The sequence below is a fragment of the Falco rusticolus genome, chromosome 5 (assembly GCF_015220075.1).
Source record: "Falco rusticolus isolate bFalRus1 chromosome 5, bFalRus1.pri, whole genome shotgun sequence".
Lineage (NCBI taxonomy): Eukaryota > Metazoa > Chordata > Aves > Falconiformes > Falconidae > Falco > Falco rusticolus.
Window position 1 is genome coordinate 24,375,753 of NC_051191.1, and position 27,153 is coordinate 24,402,905.

The following is a 27,153-nucleotide window of genomic DNA, read 5'->3' on the forward strand; positions in this document are numbered from 1 at the left end:
CCACAAAGGCAGTTCTGGGTCTTGACCAAGTGGTTCCAGATTGCAGTAAGCTTATACCATGCTGGAGTTGAGGAATGGCAGCACAGTCAGCGCATATGTGACTTCGGGTTAAAAAGTCGAAATACACTGTATAAATTTAAATACATATTATTAGAACAGAATGGCATCTTTTCATTCAAAGCTTTTATGCTATGTCTCTGCTGCTGGAGATTATTTAAGTAAGCAATGATCACGCTGTTGTGAGCCAAGTCCACTGAGATACTTTTGTAAATGAGTAAAAAAGTCATTATTCCAGCTTCTATCACTCAACAGTGAAATATTAACCCAGAAAGGGAGTTGCTGAATATTCATTTAATTTACAGACTGGAAACAAGTACTTAATTTTCAGTAAAACAGCAAATACTATAAATGGAGTGCTGCGCATGTACTCATGAAAGACCATCCCTGCAATTAACTTCGTGTCTGTCCATTATGAGAATGTTGTTTCTATATTAACGTGGCTACAGAGATGCAGTGATTCAAATCAATGGCTTTCTATAAGCTCTAAGTTTGAAAACCATTGGGCAAATGTGCTTTTCATAATAAATTTTTGCAGTGTAATAGCCTTTGTGATATTAAATATATCTTGCTGTGAAAGGCAATTTCAACCCATAAGATTGGATTGTTTTGCTTTTATGGAGTGAGAACAATGATTAATTTGGCTGTAATTTAATCAGTTCTCTGTTAGTGTTTACTTGACAAATTTTATTAGGTCATGTTTCAATTTTAATCATATCAGTGGCCGCATTCAGAGTCTTATTTCCAAGCTCTTTTCAATAGTTAGTAAATAACTGGCCGAACATGATTCTTCACCACTTTACAGCTTGTGTTGTCGTTTGTGTCAGTAACAAACCAGTGTGCAATGCTGTCATTTCCATCTGGAATGTTTTACAGATGTTTTCCTTATGATGCAGTGAAACAAATGACTGTACAAGGCACCAGGCAGGGCTCATTCCTACTTGGGTGTCTCAGCCCTGAGACAGCTTTTCCCCTCCCTGTTGTAGCTGTCCTATGTGGTTCTTTACTGAGAAATAGAAGAGGTGTTAAGAGAAAGATGACGTATGTCCCTTGGGGATGGTCCTACAGAGCGCATTCCTTCCAAATAAGAATGAAATGGGAAGTGGGACCAGTCTCAGTCATCTCCTTTCAGGTATGTGGAGAATTGGGTTTACGTATTTTGGCAAGTGACATCCTTGCAAAGGCCCATGGGCTGCATGACTGGGCAATGAAAGTGCTTTAGAGCATTTGCACGAACGTTATCATTTAACCTCACTCAGATCAAATTCTGATGGCATTGAGACAAGAAGGAATTTCCCCTCATATTCTGCATCTGAGTTACTCATGTCCTACAGCGCTGTGATACGACTGAGAGCTTGTCATCAGAAGAGATTTAAAAAGCACGGAGGGTGATATGGATTGCTGAAATACAGTAGCCTGTGAGATTCATTAATCTCTCCTGTTAATGCCTGTGCATGATTAATTACTAGATATTGTGATCCTCTATTCCTCTTCCTCCTTCCATCTTCTGTATTAATTGGGATACGGAACTGTTAAATAGAGATTTAATCTAGACCACAGTAATTATAAAGCATTTTTTATGTACAGTGGATCAGATAATCTAGTAATGCAGCCAGGTCTTATGTCATGGGTGGAGAAGAGAACGATTTACTCCAGCAATGCTTGGCTGATAAACAGTATTACAGAGATCAGCCCAGAAGAATTTGAGTAACTCAAGGGAGCTAAAACCTCCCGCTGTGATCAGCACCAGAGAACTCTTTCCCAATAAACAGCTCCATCATATCCAGTACCTAGAATTTCCAGTCAGAAAAAAACAAGGGAGGAGGTCTGTTCAGAGTATGACGTTTGGTGACGACACATGGACATCACACAGAAATAACAGAATTCTGCTAGAAGTGACTGTCCTGTAACACAGAACCCAGTAACGAGTGTCAGGAGTACATCTTTATTTTTTGTGGGGTGAAAACATACTAGTGGAGGGAGCTAAGCTTCAGAAATCCTGTGTTTAGAAGGCTTTTCTTTTTCCTTTGTAAAATTTTTCAAACTGGCTTGGCTATTCATCAGCCAGCTCCAGTGTAAGCAGTCTGGATCGGGCTATGGGTTTTTGTAATGTACCGTGCTAACCAGTTGTTCCTAAGTGATCTTGCTGTCAGTTAATAACCAGATCTTTTAAATTATCACTAAATTGGGGGAAAAAACCAAACAAACCAACCCAAGCGTGACATCTTTGTCTTCACAAAAGATTTGTGAGAAAGGACAGTACTGGTGTAAAGCAGTGTAGTGCTTAATGTTGGATTTATTTTTTCAATGTGAAGTAAGATTTTTTTTTTCAAAACACTGCCAAATAAATCTCACCTAGGGGAATAGTAGCTGCAATACAAGACAATTTGTTTTCAGACTGTACCATAACAACATTCAGCAGTGAGCCAGACGAAACCACATGAGCTTAAGTAGAAGTGTCTGAGCCAAAAAATAATTGTCATAATTATATACCAGGTAGTCAGATTAATAATAATTTTTTTCCCACAGTGCTGTTTATTAGCCAACAACAGGACTTAATCTTTGTTTTGCCTGTTACATGTTTTATGAGACACCTTGGAGAAAAAAGTTGGTTTGGTTTTTTTTCTTTCTCTTTATTTTGCTCAGGAGTTACTCTGCAAAACACCGGCCCTGATTTTCATCATGCTTAGGCAGTGTAAATAACTTGTGCTTTATGTCTGGCTTCTCTAGCAGGAAGGCTACGCTGTCCATCCAGTGCCAGGAATGTGGAAATACCCTCAATTTTATGTTCAATTAAATACAGGATTTGCCTTTCTGTCTGAAGATTTCTGAATAGTTTAGCTTGGAAAGTTTGCTCGTGGAAGAATTGATTCACATTTATTTTCGTTGTCCCCAAATTAATGGCTACCCAACAAGACTAAACTCCCTGTGTGCTCTCTTCTATATGTTGTTTGTGTCCTCATCCAGAATTACATCCACAGAGTATTCATTAAGAAAAAGGTTACAGACTTTCTACTTTACAGTCTTTTAGCTTTTTTTATAAGAGAAGCATAGATTCTTTCATTAATTTCATAGAGAAATATGTTTTTCTTTGTTACCTTTTGAAAGAGATTGGAAGCCACTATTAAAACACAGTAAAAAGTGTGAAATTTGTGCTTTTTATAGGGAAAACTTTCTCTGCAGAGGGGGCAAGGATGCAGGAACAGCCACCTATTGCCACGTCTGTAAGGCAAATAAAGACATCAGGGTTTTAGAGGTGCTGCTACTGGATGCTCCCCTTCACGTGCCTCTGTATTGCTTTCATTGAATCCTATGCTCTAGAGATTTACTTCTGCTAATGACTGTTGATTCAGATCTCAATTCTCAATTGAGCTGACAGTAATTGAAAAATTAGTTGTAGCAATTATCTATACTGCCACCAGAACTTAATATTAGACAATGGGTAAACTGAACCTTGTAATAAATTTTCTATACACCTTATGGTTGTTACCTCCTTCCAGTTCTTCTCAACTTCATATGTGGCTTATCATCCCAGTGGAAATCATTTGAGTGGTATCCTTCGAAGGTCTGTACTGGGATCAATATTAATTAATATCTTCATCAATGACATAGTGGGATTGAGTGCTCTGTCACCAAGCTGAATGGTGCAGTTGATACACTTGAGGGAAGGGATACTATACTCATTTAGTTGGACTAAATGATCTTTGAAGGTCCATTGACAGCCTGGAGGAGGAGGCCCATGTGAACCATGTGCAAGGTCCTGCACCTGGGTTGTAGCAGTCCTCAATATCAACAACAGGCTGGGTGATGAACGGCTTGAGAGCTGCACTGCAGAGAAGGACTTGGGGATGCTGCTGGATGAAAAGTGGGATGTGAGCCAGCAATGTGTGCTTGCAACCCAGGAAACCAACCGTATCCTGGGCTGTATCAAAAGAAGCATGGCCAGTAGATTCTCCCCTTCTATTTGGTCCAGAGGAGGCCATAAAAATGGTCAGAGGGCTGGAGCACCGCTCCTGTGAGGAAAGGCTGGGAGAGTTGGGGTTGTTCAGCCTGGAGAAGAGAAATCTTCAGGGAGACCTTTTATTGCAGCCTTTCAGTGCTTAAAGGGAGCTTATAGGAAAGAAGGAGAAATACTTTTTACCAGGGTCTGTAGTGACAGGATAAACTGGATGATGGTAGATTGAAATTGGATGTAAAGAATTTTTCTGTGATGAGGGTGATAAGGCACTGGCAGAGGCTGCCCAGAGCAGCTGTGGGTGCCCCATCCCTGGGGGTGCTCAAGGCCAGGTTGGACGGGGCTTGGAGCAACCTGGGCTGGTGGGAGGTGTCCCTGCCCATGGCAGGGGGATGGACTGGGTTGTCAAACATCCCTTCCAACTCAAACCATTTTATGGGTCTACAATGCCTGCCACATGTAACCACTGTTTCCTACTCCTAAATATTCTTTGCTGGCATTGACCTTCGTTGCTGCTTTATATGTAGAGCACCAAATATGGTGAGATATTAATCCTTGATCGTGTGTATCTAATAGTATGATGATACAAACATACATTCATTTTCTTACAACAAAGGAAAGATATAACATGTATTTTGCAATGATCTTTCTTTTTTTCCTAATATTTGCTGATTTTCTGAATTATTGTCATAAAGTTAATTTATTATGAAAATTTCATACAGAAGAATGTATTGTGAAAGGAAATATTACCCAATTTGGAAGTATAAAAAACTCAAAGATCCCCAAGTTTAATAGGAACTGTATTATGACCCTGGAAAGACATCTCTAAGACTGCAGTTATCTCACCGGCATACTCCATGCTGGTTGCATATATTTATAAAAGACACCAATGAGTCATATGTAAACATTTTGATTATAAAGATTTTCTTCGTTTTCCCACAGACTTGCTGCTTTCAAACAGCTGCATCCCATTCCTGGGCTCAACAGAGGGGCTTGATTTTCGAACCCTGCTGCTAGATGAGGAGAGGGGCCGGCTGCTAATCGGGGCTAAAGACCACATCTTCCTGCTCAACTTGGTTGATTTAAACAAAAATGTGAAAAAGGTCAGTTTGTTTTACACAGAGTTCATCTCATAAGTGCAGTTTTGTTCCTTTTTCTACCCCCACCCCCCTTCACTGGGCAACTGGCAGGTTTGTTGTGCAGTGCTGTATACCAGGATTTGATAATCTCACCTCCCAGAATTATACAGATTATCTTAGTCAATTAAATTTCTCATGCTATGTGATGTCCTGTGAGACTGATGTCCTACAAGAGGTCAGCTACCTGAGGGAGCCTTGCAGTGCATGAAAGTAGCATCAAAATACCAGCAAATAGGCAAAAATGCAGCTCAGAGTGTGTGCTTCTTAATTTCTCTGATCATGATCACCCTCCTCAAATAAAAGCATTTGAAAGAAGGGAACCGAAGACAGCTCTTTCTTTGCTTCCTGGCATCATTGGGATTACTGTGATATTAAACAGAGCAGATGGTTTAAATTACAGTAAAAGATGTTAGTGGTGATTTCAATATTAACATTTGTATTAATATCTAGAATTACTAGTGATAGGAGGAGCTTCCACTGGAATCTCCTGCACTACCTTGCCCATACCCTGTGACAATGTATTAGCTCCAGATAATAGGATGGTAATTTTGGCTTCAGTATTTATAGCAGAAATTATGAACTGGAGCTTTTGTAAGCACAACTGACTGCTACATGTAAAAAACAGATGCTTGTGCAGGAACACACGTGAAAACTGCTTGCCTGCTTGTTCCAGATATGCTACTTACTGAAGAAAATTTAAATTCTCAGCTGTGTTTGATATTTTCTTTAAGCACCAGAAGGGGGTTTTAAATTACTGTGTTCTGCCATCAGCTCCAAAGAGGTAACTGACCCTGAGTTAATACAACTGCAGCACAGGGGCTTAACAGGTGTAACAAAACTGTTTTGCCTGACATGTTTTAGTGCAACACTTGCTGTTGTTGTATAGAAGAGTTCCAGTACTGAATATCTGATTTCTTCTTTTGGCTTCTGCATTGCTCCAAATGCCAGTTTCTTTAGAACTCAGATTCTGAGCATTTCGGGAAATTCCTTCCCTGGGATGCTTTATCGAACACTTAACTTGCATCTGCCATCTCGGTAGGTTACTCAAAAAACAGCACCTCGTTAGAATACTGCATTGATATTTCATATTGCAGATTTTTCAGACTACAGATTGATTTCTGACATAGACATTCTGTAGAAGACAAATTTTGTCTGTGTGAAAAGCAGATTTCTATTTCTGTAGGATGCTGCTTGCCTCCTGAGAGATGCTGAGTGCTGTCACCTCCTGTTATGTTCGGCAGGGCTTGATTAGCTCAGAGCTTGCTGGAGGTGGTAGCACCCTGCGTGATCTGCCCTTCCATCCAAGCTGGTACAATTTTCCCTTTAGCCAAACCACTACTGATCGTAATGATTATTGTGCTTTCCAAGAAGAGCAGAACACAGACAGAGCCAGGAGAATTAGCTTACAATCAGATGATGCCTCTCAACACAGACTTTGTAGAGCAGAGGCTCACTTTGTATCGGAATGAAAATGTGTATTTGGTAAGCTGAACAGAGAAAGTACGCCTACATATCTGTGGTAATATGAAAGAAGGGAATAAAATTCATAACAACTTGCACATGTGGACTAAAAAAATCAGTGTCTGCAGGTTCAGATACTTCTACTTAGTTTAACCATTCAGGTAATCTTTAACTTTTCAGACAAAACACTGAAGAAAAGTATATTAAAAAAGCTAAAACTGACTGAAAAACTCTGCAGAGCATCCTCGTGTGCTGATTTCTGAGATCCCTGTGGCCATTCAGCAACTTTATGAACTTATCCTCTTAGTTAAATTCACAGGTAACATGAGACAATATCACATAAGTGTTTCTCTTTGGTTCCTCTGTCCTGGTAGAAACTCTTTTGGGGGGGGAAGACATGAGATGAAGGATGTTGTGCAAGAGGCTGTATATAAGTCTCAGTCACTGACAAGGTTTCAATGCTAAAGGATGCTCTCCAGCAGCAGGGAAGTGTCAGAAAGTAGCGTTTGTGGGCGCTGTGTTTAGACTGACAGTGGTTTGGGTTGGCGCTGGGCCAGACGGCTTGCTTCCAGGCTTTCCTGGTGAGAGGAAACCACACATGTTGGGACTACAAGGGTCTGAAGTGTGTCCTTTGTACTATTCTGGAGTAAGAGTCATCTGAAAAAAAAAATAATTCTTATATACAGCGGCTAAAATGAGAAGTAATTGATTAGAATATTAAGTTTCTGCCTCTAAGTGATGTGTTTATTAATGACTCTGAGAAAGAAGGGTTGAAAGACAGCAGGTTGCAGGGGGGTAAGAGAGGTGTAAGAGCTTTGAAATGAGAATGTAAGACTGTGCGTAGTATGGGGGTTCCTTTCTTTAAAAAAAACCACAAAACTGAACATGAACTGTAGAATGCTCTATGCTGGGTAGGTTCAGATTACTTGAGAAAAAGCTCTCAATTTCAGATATTTGTTATATTAGGAACTACTGATACCTCAAAAAGCCAAGTCATGGTCCCCAACAATTTACTCTCAGAAAATTCTTATCTGTGGATATAATTACTTGGCAAGATTATATTATAGAGCCTGATGCTGTATATTAAGACATTTCTGGAATAGTATTCAAAGAAACATCCAGAGCACTGTCTCCTGCTCCCTTCTCTAATGTATACATATACGTATCATTTAATAACTTCCTTTTTACAACCTAATTATTTACCTAAATTAGTTAATTTAACTTACATATATTAAGTTATGGCTTTATTTCCTGGCATATTTTTCCTGAGGAAATAAATCAATAGTTCTTTCGGAGTTCCAATTTTTTTAAATCATTGTAGTTTTTATTCAATTTATTGTGTAATTGGTTGAAAACTTCCTTAGCTGGCAGCCTGAAAAAATCCATCCAGTTTCCAGTGCTTGCAAACCTCATTATAAAACAACAGGATGTACCATAGTATAATAGAAAACTCCTCCAGAATGAAAGACAAATGTGGAAATCTAAAATGGTTGCACTCTACAAATAGCTAAAGCTTAGCAGAGGATAATCATTTTTCTGTATCAGGGATATAATTTCTGCAAAGCTGTTCTGAATAGAAGCCTCTAGCTCCTATTGCAGGAATAACGTTACCAAGTGCCACAGTCTTTTCTTGAAAGATCCTTATATGCCTGACAGGTGTTGCAAGCTATTTGTGAACTGGAAGATTTGCAGTTACTTCTTATGAAAAAAATAAAGATGTTCAGCTAAAGAAAGCAGAAAAGAGCAGCAACCTCCATTTATCAGGGCATAAGGTGAATCTGTCATGACCAGCAGAAGTACAATGTACAAAGAAACGTGTTTAATGTCATGAGAGGTGGAAAAGCTGGTAAAGAAATTTTATAGGAATCCTGGAGTCTGAGATCCTGCTGAAAGGATTACTTTGGTACATAGAATTTTCTTGTGAGTTTGCCTAAAGCCTTTCTTATTTTACTCCTTAAACTAAACAAATACTAAATACAAAATGTTGCCAGCTGGGTAAACACTTATGAAATAGCTGCAAAGAAGTGGTGCACCTTTCTGCAAGTCCTGTGCTCGCTAACAGTGGAAGCGGCATTACATGTCAGCGCTATTATCACCGTGTAATCCGCAGCGCAACCTGCCCATCTCTGCAGGAATAGGAATGCTATCAAGGGCTGACAAGCTTTTGAAAAGCTGCCAACCTGCAGGAGCTGTCAGTGCTAGAAGACATAGCCACATGTGGGCCAAATAGATAAACATGTCAGATCCCCAACAGCAGCTTTGGAACAAGTTGTTTTCACCTGCCCCAGTGGGTACTGGCACGGGGTCACAAGTTATTGTTACTTAGAGCATCCTTAGTTCATACTGTTGCTACTAAATTTTTGGCTTTACCACTTGCAGCTGCCCTGTGACTTATCCTTTAATGTCCTCTTGTATTGATTTTTATCTGTATTTCACAGCAAAAACCACATATGCATATATATACACATATATAGAATATATAGACATACACATGTATCAGCTGGGTGAGTGCTTATGAAATACCCACAAATAAATTCTGCACCTTTCTATAACCCCAGTGCTTAGCAGCAGTCCAAGGGGGGTTATATGTCAGCACTACGATCATTCTGCATTATCTGCATTGTAACCCACCCACCTCTACAGGAAGGGGAACATGTATTTGACTACATATGCATACTTATGTATAACAGCACCCTGAAGATAAGGAGCTGAATTTTACCTTCATTGCTCTGGGAAACCTGCTGTCAGTCTTTGTAAGCCTGCTTTCAATTAGGAATGAACCCAGTTGGGAATTCAGCCAGTACTGAAGCGTTGGTTCCTGCCATCAAGCCAGAGCCTCTGGAATACAGAGTCAGAGATGTTTATTGCAGCCCTGAAACACAGATATATATGAATACCGAGACTGGTCCTTTCTGAACAAATATGTGCTGCTTATTCTATAACTCAAAGGAACTTAGCTTTCTGCCTGCCAACAAAAGCTGTAGACTGTGGGTGAAGCCTTAACCTGTCAAAGAAAAAAGGCTGCCAGGAAACATCAGTGAAGCCCAAAGAGTCATGGGGAAACTACTGGAGATAGGGCATGAGGACTGGGTTAGTCTAGAACAAACTCAGTGGAACAGGTGGAGGATGGTCATGAGTCCATCTGGGACCATGTTGGTTTGTTCTTAGTCTCTGTGACTAGAAAAAGTTCTAAGACAGTTGTTGAGGTGAGGTTGAGATTTGACAGGGGCATGGTTTGACCCTCCATACGTGGGGAATGAGTTCCCAGGAGTAAATGGCCCTGGTTTTGAAATGAAGGGAACTTTTCTGGGTGTTGTAGTTCATAGGACACTCATTTCCACCTGTTTTAGAGTATTTCCCTTCCTTCCAAATTTAATAGAAATAGAAACCATCGTATCTATCATTTACAATAAAACAAGGCTGGTTTTGCTGGGGTGTCCATATATTTTAGTGTCCTGTCCCCATAGGTGGTCAACAGTGGGCACTGGAAGAAGAGCATGAAGAGAAGCTGTAACGGTGCTTCAGGTTAGGGACGTCCAGAGGTAGAGGTGATAACCCTGTGCTTGCCACCCCTTGGCGAGCTCTTACCATTGAGCTACGTCACTCTTGTTTTGAATGGCTGAAAAGCTTTCGGAGTCCATGAAATTGTTTGACAGATAAATTCAGGCACCTGTGTAGAAAAGGCGGAAGCTTTTCACCGGTGTTTACAGACACAAAACAACAGACATGGAAGAGATATGAAGAAAGCGGTATGTAACCAGAATGACAGCAGCCTGAGGTGGAAGAGGGTGTCTCTGTTATTTCCTTTTGCATTGTTGCTATAAATTATGTTTCTATAAACATCCGTTGTAATTTTTATATTTTACCCGTGTGTTTAGCTATAAAGAATTGCCAGTATCCTGCTCTCTGAAAATATTTGCTTGTATTGGGCTTTGACTTTTTCAAAGGTAGGATTTATCTTCATTCTGAAGCAATAAATGTATCAGGAGCAATGCCAAAACATGCCAGGAGCAATGCATTCGCCCTAAAAATCCTGGTGTACAGTTTCCTTTTAGGAGAAACAGAAGGTAGTCAGAAGTCTACTGTAGTTACACTGTGGAAAATGAAGTGTAAAAGCACTAAAGACTTTCAAGATTTAATCCAGTGTAAATGAAATCAGCATCTGGTCAGTTTTCTTTAAGCTTTCACATGTGCTCCTAACGTACACATGAAAACGCACTTTTCAGAAAACCCCTAAGTAATGAATTCTTCAGTCATGTTGGAGTGAGGGTCACAGTTGAAGAGAACTGTGGCACGTGGAAATCTTGCTTTGTCTCAGACAGATGCAACATTAAAAGCCCATTTGGTTCTAATAAGAGGTTTCACTCTAACAGCCACCTGCCAAGTTTAAGCTACCAACAGTCTGTGAATGTGGCATCCAAATACACAACTGTTATTTCCCTCTGACTTCCAGGGCATTTTACTCCATTTGACAGCAGTGTGAAAATAAAGAATGCCATACACTGACGCTGGCACTTCCCGTGGTGTTGTAAATCACTCTGAAACGATCCTCATATCCTCTTTTCCCCCTCCTCATGCCATATCAAATTATATCTTTCAGAGATTCAATTTTATAATTGGAGCTGGAAATTCTGAGCAGGTAACTCCCTGGATGTATATTTTGGGAATGGAATTAGTGCATCAAGTGTAGGAATACCTGCTGGAATATCTCTGGCAGATGTTAAAGAGATTTAAGAATATGTTTCTGGCTTCTAGGGATCTCTAAGTGTTCCTGAGAGTCTAAACCTTGATAAAACCAGTAAAAAGAAAAGTAGGTGAATGAAATCTCATTCTAAAGACAGCCTGGTTAGGTTTCAAACACAGGGAGTAATTCAGATAAGGAACTCAGATGTATTGGCTTCCTTTGTTTGCTGATGACTTCCAAATATTGACCTCCAGATACAAGAACTGCTCAGCGTAGCCTTCCTCTTAGGATTTGTATATGAGAACAATCTGTCCAGTTCCCCAGGCTGTGGACTTCCCATACCACACACATGAATGCAACAGATGTGCGGTATTTAGAGAGCAACTGGTGTACATGCATGCTATGCTAAAATCAGCTCGTTTTCCTGTTAATTAAAATACTCTCTGTTTTCAGCAAAATACTGCTAAAAAAGCGTTAAATCCCATCCAGGGTTTGTTGGGAAATTCAATAGATTTCTAGTGCTTGCAGTAGTTTTCAGTGAAGTGACCCAGGATCAGTATGCAGAAGTGACAAATGTCCTAGTTCTCAGGAAGCAATCCATGAGCACCCACTCGGGTGGCACTGGGATGTGACATTTATGATACTGTCTTATGCAACAGTGTGACAGCCTTATTGGATCACAGCCAGATCTTTTCTCAGGGCTCCTTGATCTGTTTTTCTTTGCTTTTCATTTTTCAGCTATGAATTGACAAATTCTTCAGGGGTGGTGGGGAAAAAAAAGCAGCAAGTCACATTATTGTCATTTTACTGGTGGGAAAACTGAGATCTGACTGTCACGTATAGGAGGGCAATAGCAGAACTGGGATTAGACTGTCTCCTGGTTTACTTTAGTGGTTTTGGATCATGTTGCACTCTTTACTGTACCCATTTTATGGTTACATTGGGCTAAGTCATGAATCCCACCCCCACCCCCTTTTTTTTTTTGTTCCCTCTCCATGCAGCGGAGTAGTTTCTCATGGAGGGGCGTTTTGGCGGAGAGTTTCTCAGGGGGAGCCTATTGCACATGCCAGCGCGACAACGGCTTTACAGCTCAGTCTGGCTTTGTTCTTTGGGAGCTGCAGTTGGGACTGTCATATGGGGAATCCGGTCATACCAATGAGCTTAAGCTTCTGAATTATGTTCTACGTGATTCACAAGGCCTTAAAAAGAGATTTTGATGTCCAGGAAAGTGTAATTTTTTTTTTTTTTGCTTGCCTTCCCTTAAGCCAAAATAAGTCAATATAACAAATATCTAGTACATAGAATAAAACAAGGGAAGAAAGGAGGCTTTCCCTTGCTGCATCAAGCAGCTGTTTAAAATCAATGTGTTTTCCTCTAAGTGCTTCCTACCACCACTTATTCCTTTGGAATAGGAAAGAAGCAAGCCTTTCCTTCACAGGACACGGATGCAGCGAGTGAGTGTTACGAGACATGCTGATCAGCCCATGTCCTTCACTCCAGAAATGGACACATCCTGCTGGTGCTACATGTACCGCTAATAAAACACCTTGGGGTTTTTGTTGCCCGAGACTGTGCTGACAGAGTGCTGAAGCACATGTGCGGCGTCAAGCACGTGAGAGGTCCTGGTACAACCCCCAGGGCTGCTGAAAGCCATCGACCTCAGTGGGACACTCAAGTGCTTGCTGCTGGCATGACTGTGAAACTGGAAGGAGTCACATTGGTCAATTGGTCTCGCTCCCTGCTATCATCAGCAGCTACCAGGTGTAGCAGTTACTCCTTTCGTAACCTGGTCCAAAGCTGCTGCAAGGGACCTTGTGGGATGCTTCATGCAACTTCTTCAGCAACGTTGTTGCTATAGACCAGAACCTCATTAACACTGATGCTTCAGATTTATTTTTGTTAAAATCCACACTCTATATTTATTTATGACCAGTTTATACCTGTTCCCTCAGACTGTTTGTAATTGGTCTTCAGAGCCCTTTGATTCTTCCTGCGTAACATTACCAGTCTATTTGCATTAGTGATGCTTCCCAGCTTTGTGTCATCTGCACGTGTTCTTGCAGAGTGCTGGGTTTTTGGCCAGGGCTGCTGAAGGGTATATGGAATAGGGTGAGCTCTGATACTATTTCTTGGGCAACCTGATGAGTAACTTTCTGCCACAAGTTCTTTACTTATCAGGCCATTTTTCCTTATAATAATGTCTATTTTTGCCAGATAAGCTAATCAATTTCCATGTGGCAGCTTAATAAATACTTAACTGGAGCACTGGTGGAGACGTGCTCTACTGCATTAATATAGTTTTCAATTCAGCTATGTTATTAAAGAAAAGTACAATACTGGAGTAGAATAATAGCTCTTTACCAAGTTATATTGTCTTCTGCACCATACTTCATTTTCACTGGAAACTTAAGCTATTCCTTCCCTAACTGAAAATTAGTTTTGAAGCCTTACAAACAGATGAAATAAGACCAACAGGCCTGTAATTTGCTTAGATAAGTTGTGTTCCTCCTCTTTTATTTTGTCATGATATACCGTATTTCCCAGTCTTTTGGTAAAATCCTGCATCAACCTAAATTTAGTAACTTCATTAGAAACAACTCTTGGAAAAGCTGGACTTTCGTACAACAGTTTATTTGGAATTGGAGTTCACTGTTGTGTGTTTGAGGCATCACTTCTCCTAAGGATTTATAGTCTGTTAACCTAGGAAAAAACCTGGACGAAGATATGTACAGAAAGATGAGGAAAATCTTGCTTGTAACCAGTATTGCTAATTCATGACAGATGGCAGCTGAAATGAAACTCTTAGAAGTGAGTCCAGCTATTATTTGTATATACTTATAATGATATATTCAGCATCCACATATCAATTTATGTATGCAAATAATCTTTTTGTCTGTTTGTTTTTCACTTTCCCCTTTTCATTCCTTTCTTCTCATAGAAAAAATACATATTTGGAGGAAGGGAAAATGTTACTTTTAGAAATTACTCTGTTCCTGATCTGAAAAGGACCTTTGTGGTTTTTAATGTTTTGTTCTAATGAGAAATCAATTTCCAGCTACCCTTTAAAGTGATACCTTATCTGTCCTACACTTATGTATTACTTAATTTTGTACTCCTGGGAAGTTTTCTTTCACTCTGCTAGTGGAGAACTTATTAGCTTGCGTTTATTAGGAGATTTTAATTCCTTTCCTGTTGCTAAATTTAAGAAAATATTTGTAGAATGATTTCAAACTAATGGTAATGGGTTTTTTTGGCTGTGTGTTTTTTTTGGTTTGTGGTTTTTGTTTTTTTTTTTTTAATTGGGCTATAGAAGATAAAATCAGGAAATCATGACAGTAGCCAACCCTTGGAATATTGAGACAGATATTTTGCAAGGAAAATAAACTGAAGATTAAGAGAAGAAAATAATCCTATTTAAGTGTATGGTTCATGTATTTCAACTGGTTGCATTCTTGCCTTAAACTCAGTAACCCCATCTAGCTATTCTAAGATTTCTCCAGACATTTCAGATACAGATGCAACCACAGAATATTTTATATAAATATATAATTTTTATTGTATGTAACATGAAATGATTATAATTTTACATGTCAGTCTTGTTGTCACTATTATTATTTATTGTTTGGTTATTTGGGATTATTTTCTTTCTTTGAGGTTTTACTTTTTGAGGAATTTAGGAAGAAGACTTTGTTAAATAAAATGTTACCACTGTGAATTCAGCCTGTAAACTGAAAGCAATTGTGAAAAAAACCTCAAACAATTTCAAAGCATCAGGCCATCTACAAGCTCAAAGATTTTAAATATAGAAGAAACTACTGGAGCATCTAGTCTTATTTTTACATATTATGAAACTAAGTAATTAGTCTGAATAAAATATAATACTATGACTTAATTTCACCCCCTACAAAAAGTCAATACAGATGCATGTAAATAAGCTTATGCATGTGAAAATTTAGTGAGACCATTTTATTAGGTGTAAAGTTACTTGTGTGTCAGTGTGTGAGGGAACCAGATCTATGGTACTGTTACATAGCATGTGATGTAATGAAAAATCAAGTTTATGCTTTCTTGCTCAGCACATTGGCTATTATTTATTATGCATTTTGCTTGACCTATTACAATTTGGAACTGACAGTTTCTGGGAACCTCTCATTTCTCATGTGGAAAGCAAATGAGTTACACTTTAACTCCCCCATATATAACTGCAAATTGATTTTAAAGTTGGATGGCTTAGCTTCGCTTTTCATTGTCTAATGTGGCCTTGTATGACGCTAAATGCTAAGGCTGTTGAGTAGCCAGAAAGTAAAACAATTGATTTTTTTATTTTAATTTTCTATAATTGACTATGGTAAATTATCATAGAAAAGGGGGGTGTATATCTCAGCCTTGTACAAAACCCACTATTTCCCATGAAGGAATCTGTAGGATAATTGAGGGTAGAGTCGAGTCCATTAATACATGTCATGCCTTCAAGCAGATGTCCTCGAATGTAACTGGGTCTCCCAAAGCAGAGGTCCAGTTCTGTGTAGTTGGCAAGGAGAGCTGAGCATTTTCAAAAGCATGCAGAGGGGCATCTTGTCTGCCTAACTGGATACCTAAACTTTGTCCAGAAATATCCAGCAACCCCCAAAGACTGCTAGCCTTCTCTGTTACCGATATAGGGATCTTGGCCAGAACTGGGCATAAAGTTTATGTACAAGAAGATCAGGTCTCAGCTTACGTCTCCTTGGCCAAATGTATTTGGAGATCTGTGATCTTCTACTTCTCCAGCTGGTCCCTTTCCTCAGCTTTTCTTCACGAGCACTTCTTAAGCCTTAGCTCTCCTCTTTAACCAGACCAGCACTACAAGCCAGACTCATCCCACTCTGCCCAGGCGGAGACCAGATGGGTTGACTGGTGCTGCCTTTGGCTCCTCCCGATGGCTTTGCAATGTTCCCAGTGCTGTTCTTAGTACTTTCTGGCATTGTGCACTGTGTAATCCAGTGGCACGGCTGATTTCAGATTGCACTTTCATACCTGAATGCTATCATGACATCAATCTGAGAAAATGCTCTGAGAAAGTAGATTTGTGCTGAGATGTTGTTATACTGCCTTATCTCGACTTTAAGTAAATATTGCTGTAAAGGGTTAAGGTTTCAGTAACTTAAAATGCGTTGTCTTTACCAAGAGCTTCTCATCAGAAAGGTAACTGTAAATTCAGTTCAGAGGAAATTAATTTCCTTGCAGAAAGCCAATCCATCCATTTTCATTGCGAAGAGAAAGGGAAGTGAAAAAAAAAAAAAGACTTTTCAGATTGAGAGGCATGCTGGCTGTAGGTTTCTGACAGTGATAAACCTATTTGACACAGGGCACTCTTTCACTTTCCTTACCGGTGTGGGACTGAGCCTGTGTATATGGCAAGCCACATCCTACAAGGTGCCAACAGCTGGGTGAGAGAAGGAGAATATTACAACAGTTAGCTCCTCTGGCATGTGGTTGAGTTGTGCATCCTTCGTTGATGATGATTTTTTCCTAATGCACATTATGATAATCCTTTATTCCTATATATTTCATGATTTAAGATTTTATAAGTGTGATTTGAGACTCAACACTCCTCTAGAGCACCCAAGACTACTAATAATCTGTATACTGGTTCCTGGGACTTGAGGCAATTTCCTAACTAATATTTTCTCAAAAATTAGTGTGATTTTTTGTTGTTGTTTTTACCAGTCATGACAAACATTATGCATTCTCATTGCAAAATGAGAAGGAAAAAAGATCCATGTTTAGCAAGGTGATTCTGGGAGAGTTTTTATTTAGCTTCTATTTTTAATTTAATAGAATCAAACGTGTACTCAGTCATATCCAGTTTTGACTGTTCCATTGAAATCAGTAAGCCAGAACCTGAGCTGTCGTTCGTTGGCATTTCTTCACTAACATAACTGGGATTACGGTAACTGATAGTAGTTTGTCTTCTGGCTCCATCTACACCAAAACCTAGTTTATAGAATTCTGGAGTGGAGATGAAAGAACAAAGAGAAACAGTGATAATGCATGCTACCAATTATCTAAAGTACTGATTCTCCTCTAAACGTCTATGTCATTTTCTCAGCAAACTCAGCTAGTGTTGATGGGTGACATTTTTAAACCGTGTGCTACTGATTTCTGTCAAATGTACTTTTTGTTCTACAAATTTCCCTTAAGCTACTTTTAGGGTTTTTGAACAAAACTTCTTTTCATTTGAAAATTGGCAGTAACAGCTAAGTATTTTTTTCTAATGGCTTTGCCAAGTTCACTGGACCAAATTAATCACAAATGTCATTTGCCTTGTTTTGCAGTCAGCGTAGTTTCAAGATGATTTGGCTCATCATATCTTTGAGAAACCATGTAGTTCCTAATGGTGACAAGGTGTGCCAGCCAGATCAACTTAGTATTTTTTAAAAGTACATATAGACAATGAAGTGATAAACAGACAGGGTTTTTGATTTAAAGCCTCTTCACTTTTTGTAATGGAACCTGGTAATGGTTATATGTATATATATGTATTTAATTTTGGGGAAGGCTGCAACAAGCCTCTCCTACCACCCCATGTAGCATTTGAAGTCATGTTCATTTTAATTGACATGCAAATTCCTTCGAAATGCATAGATGTGTTTTAACTGTTCATTCAAGGAAATAAACCACGGTCACAGGACAATTTATAATATTCATAATCTCTGTCTTATTTTAACTATGTTACAGATTTACTGGCCTGCAGCAAAAGAAAAGGTAGAATTATGCAAATTAGCTGGGAAAGATGCCCATGTAAGTATGTTATATATTATTTTATTATTGCTGAGGATATCATATATCTGCATGTTTGTTTCTAAATGCACAAAATGGGTTAGTCAGCTGTTGTTACACTTTTTTCCTGAGCTAATGAACTGTCTTTTTCTTAATTTAAAAAAATGTTACACTTCTACTTTTTCCTTTAGATGTTAATGCTTCCAGAAAAAAATAATATTCAGTATTGCAAACAGCAATCATGCTAAGCCATCTTTGTGTGTAATAAATGCAGTTGAGAGATGAATGGACTTTCCTCCAAACGGTATCCCAGGTGATACTCCCCTGAAATCTGTTCTTTCCCATCAAACTGCTTCTTTTTTCTTGGGAATATCCTGAATGTAACTTCATTATAATTCATTAATGAAACAGTAGCACAGCAGAGTACAAATTAACTTAATTTGTAGACAGCTGCAGTTAAGGTTAAAACAAACTCTCAGACTCATTAGCTTTCCCCTGGAACCACTAGTCTTTAGAAAGTCTCTTTAGGAAGCGTATTTAAGGTGCATTAGTACATACAATAAAACTTTCATATCTCTTTTGCATAGTACAGATTGCATCATGTGCCTAGAGCCAACTATAAATGTAAACATTTCCCTGCTGTATAATAAAATTTCTTCCTTTTCTCTCCACAAATCTTGTAGTTTCTATCCAGCTTGTCTGTTACCAAGGTGGGTGCCAGCTCAAAACACTCTCTCAGCTCTCTGCCTGAGGAATTTCCACTTTTTATCCTAACTTATTGCTACCCTTATCTTTACAGCAGAGAAAAACTAAACAACACCTCTGCTGAGTACTGGGAAAATTCTAATACTGTTCTATATGGAGGATTTGTGCTGATCTATTTCTACACCAAGACAAAAGGAAAGGGACTGGAGAGGGGGATATTTATTTTGACATAGATCATAAATATCTTCTTTTTGCTTCTTAATTGGTCTGTGTAGCTGGCCTCTCACTTAGGTGTAGGGTGGTAGCTTGGACCTATGAACAGGTCTTGTGTATTCCTTCCTAAGTACCTTGTTATATGTGTATGTATATATTTAATTTTGGGGAAGGCTGTGGCAAGCCTTTCCTACCACCCCACGGAGAAACCCTTGCAGCATGCAGCAGCTGCCTGCGCTACTCACCAGCAAGGACTGAGTCCAGCTAAAGCCGGGACTGACCCAAGCATCCCGTAGGACTCAGAAATGCTCAAATAAAAGTGACCAGAAGAATGTGGCTGGTGCAAAGAAAGTGCACTCATATACAAAACATACCCTTGGAACTATGCTGAAGCCCTTCAGCCCACCACAATGACTTCCATCATGTCAACCTTGGTGCTAAAGCTCGCACAGAACCCTGGTTTGGGAGCAAAGGTGGGAGAATTGGTAGCCAGACTAACCCAGTAGCCCTTCGACCTCTGCCCAGTTGTTGACAGAAGTTGTTTGCTACAACACAGGCTGAGCAGATACCCTCCAAATGCACTACACATGTACCTTCTCGTGGCTGCAAGCATTATAGCAGAATTAGTCTTGCAAGTCTGATTGATGAACTGCCTAGTAGATAGCCACTGCGCAAGTGTAGCTGTTGCAGCTTCCATCTATTTAGTAAACAGTCTCTGCTACAGTGATTTTGAGTTTAAATACACCAACACTATGCCTATAACTTAGTACAATGTATAACATGAAAGAATAAATGTGGAGATTAACTTTTCTCGTTCTTTTCCCAATAGACAGAATGTGCCAATTTTATCAGGGTTCTTCAGCCCTACAACCGAACCCATGTTTATGTCTGTGGCACAGGAGCGTTTCACCCTCTCTGTGGATACATTGAACTCGGAACTCACAAAGAGGTAATTTAATTTCCTCACTACTCTGACACGCCAAGGAATAACCTTCATTTTGTTTAGCATTCATCATAGATTGGAAAATACTATGTGAGTGTTTAAAAAATGAACTGACAGCAGCTTGCGTAAATAACAGAGTAAATGGTGGATTTTGCAGGTCAGACGGGAACTCTTGTTCTCACATTCGGTATGTGCTATCTCTTTTGAACAAAGCACTTTCCGCAGTAAGGCTCAATACACAAACTTCTTCAGAATGACACTTTCACATGATTAACTAAGTGAAGAGAACATTTAACCCAGGCGTCTGCTTTTCTAGTAAGTCATTTCCGCATGTACTTTCTGCGTACATACACACACACACACACACACACACACGCAGAGTTCAAGATGAGACTCGTAGGTCTAGCTTTTCATGTCCGTATACCCTTGGTCCAGAGAGATGGTTTCCTATTCCTTGTGCGTGAGAGTCATACACAGCTCGTAAATGTTTTCTGAGCTGGAGTCCAAGGGAGGCATCTTAGGACCTTGCAGACAGTTTGCAGCCCTGTCACTAAGTAGATGTTGTGTATCCTCCATCGCTAGTGGTATATTCCTGAACTGAAGTCAGCAGCTGACTGGTCTGCAGTTGCTGGTGACAAAGAAATCTCTGTCCTAAGTGGTAAATGTTTGAGACCTAACCCCCACAACAGGAGAATTTTGGTGTTGTGTCAGCAGCCACTTAGTACACAAGTCTCTTTTTAACTCCTATATGTATAACACCTTGGCTATATTTATAATGCTGGCTCTGTTCTCAGTGTCGAGATGTGACTTGTCTGGCTACTTGCCTGCGGTGCAGGCTGTAGAAATAGCTATAGCTATAGAAATAACTATAGAAATAGCTTTCTCTTGGTGTCTTGTTGAAATTCTGGGATAAAAGAAGTGGGGTCTAGTGATATGTTATTAAATGTGATAACCTAAAATATGTACACGTTAAAGGTATTCTGACATGTGGAATCAAGGGCAGATGCTTGCAGAAAAAAGAAAAGAAAGAAAGAAAAAAGTTATTAGTGCTTGCCCAGGTTGAGACCCATCATTATATTCAACACAATCTGTGGGTTGTTTGACCAGCCCAGAGGGACTGCCTGTGTTACAGAAAACTGAAGCTGCTTGAAATCTGCACGGTGGTGTTCTTTCCCTAATAAGCCATTAATGCTTTTGCTATTGTCTGGTATATGCTGTATAATTGGGCTTGCAATGAAATAATTTTGTTGGCTTCTTTGCTTTGCTACTTTAAATACTACAGTGGGAGCAACTGAAGTTTCAGATACCTCATATCATGCTGATTCCTTAGCCTGAATGATCAAATACCTCGCTGAATTGAACAGAACAGCTCCCAGCAAGAGTATAAGGCGGCTGTGGTTTACCTCTGGGTCATTAGTAAGATGCCTTATTCACTCTACCATTGCACCTTTACTTCATTTGTGAAGGTTGTTTTCATCAGACGTTATGAAATTATGGATTTGGTCTGATTGTTCAGTCCAGGAGCCAGTCTAGACGAGGGGTCTGTCTCAATTAGACGTGACCAATTACCTTATGAGAGGAAATGAAAGAAGAATCCTGGTATTGTGTTTCCTAACTCCTTCAGTGTCTCCCAGGCCTGCCTCTGCTGCATTCCTCCTGGTTGCTCAGCTGCAGTGGTCGGTCGGACAGTGTGCAGCACCGCTCACGCTTCTTCTGCTGGTGCATCGCTTCTAAGCCTCCTACTGAATTAACAGCTTTGAATAGCATCAGGCGTATTTTCCTTTTCCTTCTTGGACCACAAGCACCCTACAGCCACTGGTCTTGTGCTGCCTTTCCGGGTAGATGTGATAAGGCAGGAGGGTGCTGAGGACAGACCCATTGACATGAATTTGACAGGCAGCTGAAAATGTCTCCTTGTAGGAACTGGAGCCAGGAGCCCTACATAGTAATGCAAAGCACGTTATTGCACATCTCTTCTTTTAGTATTTCTTTTCTCCCTTCCCCCACCCCTTTTTTTTTTTTTTTTTTTTTTATCTCTGGGTTATAAGAATGGATAATAGATGTTCGGTAATTAGAGCCTCTACAGGAAGCTGTGGGATGCTTGGGAAAGCCAGGGCCTGAGATAGCCTCATGGGGGCTGTGAGACCAGGCAGGGCTCTGCTGACCTTTGGGAGCTGCTTGGCGGCTCTGCCCAGTGGTCTGCCAGCCAGTGCCAGGGCTGTGGAAACAGTGTGGGTCAGGTGACTGAAAACCACAGCAGACATTGCTTTTGAAGCAGTACAAATCCCCTAAGGGATGACACAATTAAAGGGGATTAAAGTCCTGATCTTGCTATTGCTGAAGTCACTGCCAAAACTTCTCTTGGCCGGTGAAGAAGAGGTTTGGCCCGGTTGGTGCAGTTAGCCACAGCTCTCCAAGGGATGCTCTTTTCTTTGAAAGCTTTGTCCAAAGGGAAAGCAGGAGGTTAATTGTGTGTGAGTGCCTGGTAGTGTTGGTTAGTTTGTCCTGGTGAAGTCTGGAATATTTGATGCTGATCTGTAAAGCCCCCAGTCCCTCAAGTCCTGCTGGACTTGCAGGCAGCCTCCTTGCATGTTGCACGGCACAGGGTCCTCCCGGCAGCTCAGGGTCACACATCTCAGAGAAAGGAGAATGGGACACTGAAATAACATCGTCAGAAAAAAACCACACCAAAACAAAAGCTTAATTTTTATTTGAGTTTTCTCCTGTGATCCACTTTAGTAGCCTGAGAGTTTGGTTTGCCTGCTAACTGTCGTGGTTTAAGCCCATCTGGAAACCAAGCACCATACAGCCAGTTGCTCACTTGTCCTCACTCAGAGGGATGGGGAGGAGAATCGGAAAGGAATGTAAAAGTCAAGGGTTGAGATAAGAACAAATTTAATAATTTAAACAGAATAAAGAGGTAAGAACAACAATAAGAACAATAACAATAATAATAATAATAACAAAATGGAAAGGTGGGGAAAAGGGGTAAAGCAAAAGCTGCGCACACAAGCAAAGCAAAGCAAGGAATTCATTCCCCATTTCCCATGGGCAGGCAGGTGTTCAGCCCCCCCCAGGACAGCGGGGCTCCATCACGCGTAACTGTTACTTGGGAAGACAAACACCATAATGCCAGATGTCCCCACCTTCCTTCTTCTTCCCCCAGCTTATATACTCAGCCTGACGCCATATGGTATGGAATGCCTCTTCGGCTAGCTTGGGTCACCTGTCCTGGCTGTGTCCCCTCCCAATGTCCTGTGCTCCTCCAGCCCTCTGGCTGGCAGGGCCCAAGGAACTGAAAAGTCCTTGATTTAGTATAAACATCACCCAGCAACAGCTAAAAACATCAGTGAGCTCTCAGCATCGTTCTCACATCAGAGCCAAAACACAGCACTGTACTAACTACTAAGAAGAAAATTAACTCTATCCCAGCAGAAACCAGGGCACTAACCCACAGGTCCGGAAAGATAATGGGGGGTTGGTTTTTTTATGATTAAATCCTGCTTTGCGTCAGCTAGGATTGCTGGAGGAAATGGAATTTATGTTCACAAATTGGAATTGATTTTTCTGTTCTTTTAAGGAGCTTAATTATTCAATATCCTGGGCCTTTGTCTTCTGAGCCTAGAGAGTATAGGAGTCACCTCAATGAAGTAGAAAGGTTTGGTCATTTATAATCTGATGTGCATTAAGGATGAATTGAATTAACGTGTTGTGAAGTCTGATCCTCTGTGGCCATCTTTGGGCATATTTAACCATCCATTTGTACTCTTCAGTCCTCTTGCAAGAAAGAGGTATAGAAGAAAATAATTAAAACAACTTCATCCTTTTTTAAGTAATTGTTTAAATCACAGAGGTGTGGTCTTTTTTTATTTTTTCATTAGCTTCAGAAATTATTTCTCTGCAACAGACATTAAACCCACAGTTACTTGATTCCTGAACACTAGTGGGATTTTAAATATCACTGTAGGTAGGAGAGTATGTTCACAGTACTTCTGTAGGCAATCCCTCCTCTCTTAACAGCAGCTGAATTCTGAAAATCAAGTCTTAATACCTGCAAAGACTTCACTTTACTCCTTGGAGCAATCAGTTTGCCTTCAGAAGGGCTCACTGTGGGTTTCAGGTTAAGCGTGCTTTTAGGAAATTAAAGGAACGGGTGAAAACATCCTTGCTGGCAGTTCAAAACTATAATAAAACTTCCAACTGATGCTTATGACAATTGAGTTTAATGCCCACTGAAAGCATCAGCAATAGTTTTAAAATAATTTTTTTTCTTTATCTTCCTTTACGCCCTTGTTCTGTGACCCAGGAATTAACCACCCTGCATTTGGGAATGCCAATGAAGGATCTATTCTGATACCTCTTGTATCATTAGTCCTGTTAAAAACTAACAAGAGAAAGCATATGCTGCTTTCACTTAAAAGGGGCTGAACTGTGTCTGATGCAAACATTATACAGCAGTCCCTGGAGAAATCTAAGAGTCAGCCAGAACCCCTTCTGGGTCTCCTGTTGCAACAGAGTCTATCAGCACTTTCCCAAATAGAAGCCAGTGCCTTTTAAGTACAATCCAGCTTTTAATTTGAGTAGAAATGAACAATGTATCTTCCCCCCTCCCCCGCCCCCGAAAATAATCGTATTTTTTTAAGATCTGTGTTTTGCTATAGAGTGAACAGGGTACATTAAACCAGTGAGTGAAAAAAAATCCAGATATAAACCAGGGACATGGACTGTAAACATCACTGCTGGGATGAGAGCTGCATGGTCTAACACACCTTCACTTTGTATGTTAGCAGAACAGTTTGCCTAAGCAAGTTTTTCTCTGCGGTCACACCAGGGTAATGAATATGTGTTTATTCTCAGGAAACATTATTCCGGCTGGATACTCAGAACTTGGAGTCTGGCAGGTTGAAATGCCCTTTCGATCCTCAGCAGCCGTTTGCTTCGGTGATGGCAGGTGAGAAACCCTCAGAGCCAGGTGATCCTCTCATGGCTTTGTAGGTGAGCCGGGGGTGGGAGGCTCAGCACGATGTCCTCACCAGAGCTCCTCTGGCCTTGCTGTGGTTTCCAATGCTGGGCTGTGCTCTCAGAGCTGACGGAGCCTCCGGTCTGCAGACACCAAAGAGCTGGAAATGCAGCAACACAAACAAGGGCATTTGAGTGGCTGTGAAGCCTCTGCCAGCTGGGCAGGAAGACAGTTTCACCCTCTCCCAGTCATTTCTCCTTTAAGAAGAGAACAACAGCAAAAAAACAACCAATCCAACAACAACAACAAAAACCCCCACATGGACAGACGATGTTTGAAGCGCTTCTGGGCCTCTTTCTGCAATTATCAATATGTTCTGCTCTTTGAAGTCTGCTGACATCCACTACTTCCATAAATACATTTTTGAGGTTTCTATTTGCTCGAGTAGCCACTTCTGAAGCTTCCAGCCCAGGAACAAGATAATGCAATCTGCCGGCTGCGTGTGTCGCAGCGCTGTGTGGTCTGACATTTGGTGCCGAGGAATGTCAGCTTGACCTCCGGATCTCAAATCACTATAAGAGCTACTTTTGTCATGGTTTGGTTCATAGCTTTGGACAATTTTCATTTAACTTGTCCATCAAGCGTATGAATACAAGATAAGGGTGAAGCACCATGACGTTTTCATTTACAGCCAAAGAGCAGTGGTGACAATGCTTTGAAGTATCGGTCACTCTGTGTTATAAAAAGCATATGACTAATGTTCGGTCTTTATTCTCAGATAATAAGATAGATGATTTGTGATTCTGACCCAACAGATGGGGCAGGACTTCCTTCATTAAAAACAATAGATTAAAGCCAGTGCTTATTCTTCTCAGGGACCCCTAGTACTGTTTAATGACCATGAAGTCTATTTTTAAAATGGGATTCTAAAAACTTAAAAAACTTAACCTTTTTTTTTAAAAAAAACTTTTTTTTTTTTGTTTAGATGCAATAGAACTTCATGATTTATTATAACGTTGGCTAATTTCAGTAGCACTCCAGTGCTTTGAATGCTCTGTTAAATCTTGTGAAATGAAGAAGCTGCTGTCTTTTAGATAACTAAAACATGAACTTTGGTATATAAGAATTTTTGAGCTAGATAAAATTGATGGTCAGAGTATTCTAGTATCCCTTCTCTGACTGTGCCTGGTGTCGAGTGCTTTGCATCAACATGCAAGGAGCACTGTAAAGAGTTACAAGCCTGACCAGAGAATGCGTTCTTGGCCTATCTTTTTGGTGATTACTTTATTCTCAAAACTACTGGGAGAACAATATGGTCAGGGATAAGATACTGCCCTGCAGCTCAGGGGAGTTGAGTTCCCATCTCTGCCCCTGATGAGAGGAGTAACCTTTGGCATGTCACTTTTATTTATCTGCAAAATGATGATAAAGATTGCTTATATCCTTCAGAAAGCACTTTCTAATCATTTCTACATATATGAGCTAAATAATATTTCATTATATTTTCAATCATGTATGTAGGTTAACACTGTTATAATACATATTATATATATAATATAAAACAATTGAGTAATTTTCATTCTTTGTAGAACTACATAATCTCTCTTTGAATTCTACACAGCATTTTTCCCCAAGTAGATTCCACAGATAAATTAGAAAAGCTAACCTTTTTGACTGAAAAGTCACCTGCTCACTATCTGTCTTCTATTACAAATTACCACTCACCGAAATGGTTCTGGACATAACTGGAACTTAAAATGAGAGATACCAAAAGCTGAGAGAAGTACTGAAAATGCCTTGTCAGCAGAGCCTAAGCAAGGATGAAGAATTTCTGTTAGCCCTTCAGATTTATTGATCACTGAGTGCCTGTCAGTTAGCAAACACCAATTACCCTGCCCATTCCTCATTATGACAAATACCTTTCAGAAAGCCCTATTGTTTCTTTACAAAGGCGACATGCTGTCTGAAATATGTGCTTTCCAATACTGTCATGGAAATAATACGTAAGTAACAACAATAATGAGGTAAAAAGAAAGCTGATAGATTTTTTTTTTGCCAAATAAAGTGCTTGTGGGTCATGGGTTGTGGTTTTGGGTTTGGTTTTGTTTGGTTTATTTTTTGTAGGTTTTTTTTTTTCCCCTTGATCTTATTTTTTTAAGTGCATTTATCTCTTTTGCAAATGCAAACACAAATGTCTGTGTTGAACGGTATTTGTTCTGCATTCACTCTCAACAAAGGACTTCTCTCTAAAAGATCTTATGAAATGTTTCCAGC

At 40.0% G+C, this 27,153-nt stretch overlaps 1 protein-coding gene across 5 annotated transcripts in view; it reads left to right on the forward strand.

Moving 5' to 3' along the window:
- SEMA3D (semaphorin 3D) overlaps positions 1-27,153 on the forward strand; it is a 144,341-nt gene that overhangs the window by 58,025 nt on the left and 59,163 nt on the right. For all 5 annotated transcript variants that reach the window (XM_037389214.1, XM_037389215.1, XM_037389212.1 and 2 more), the window contains 4 exons: positions 4,955-5,115; positions 18,017-18,079; positions 19,806-19,925; positions 24,777-24,870. In XM_037389214.1, coding sequence (XP_037245111.1) covers positions 4,955-5,115; positions 18,017-18,079; positions 19,806-19,925; positions 24,777-24,870 — 438 coding nt within the window. The remainder of the gene's footprint in view (positions 1-4,954; positions 5,116-18,016; positions 18,080-19,805; positions 19,926-24,776; positions 24,871-27,153) is intronic.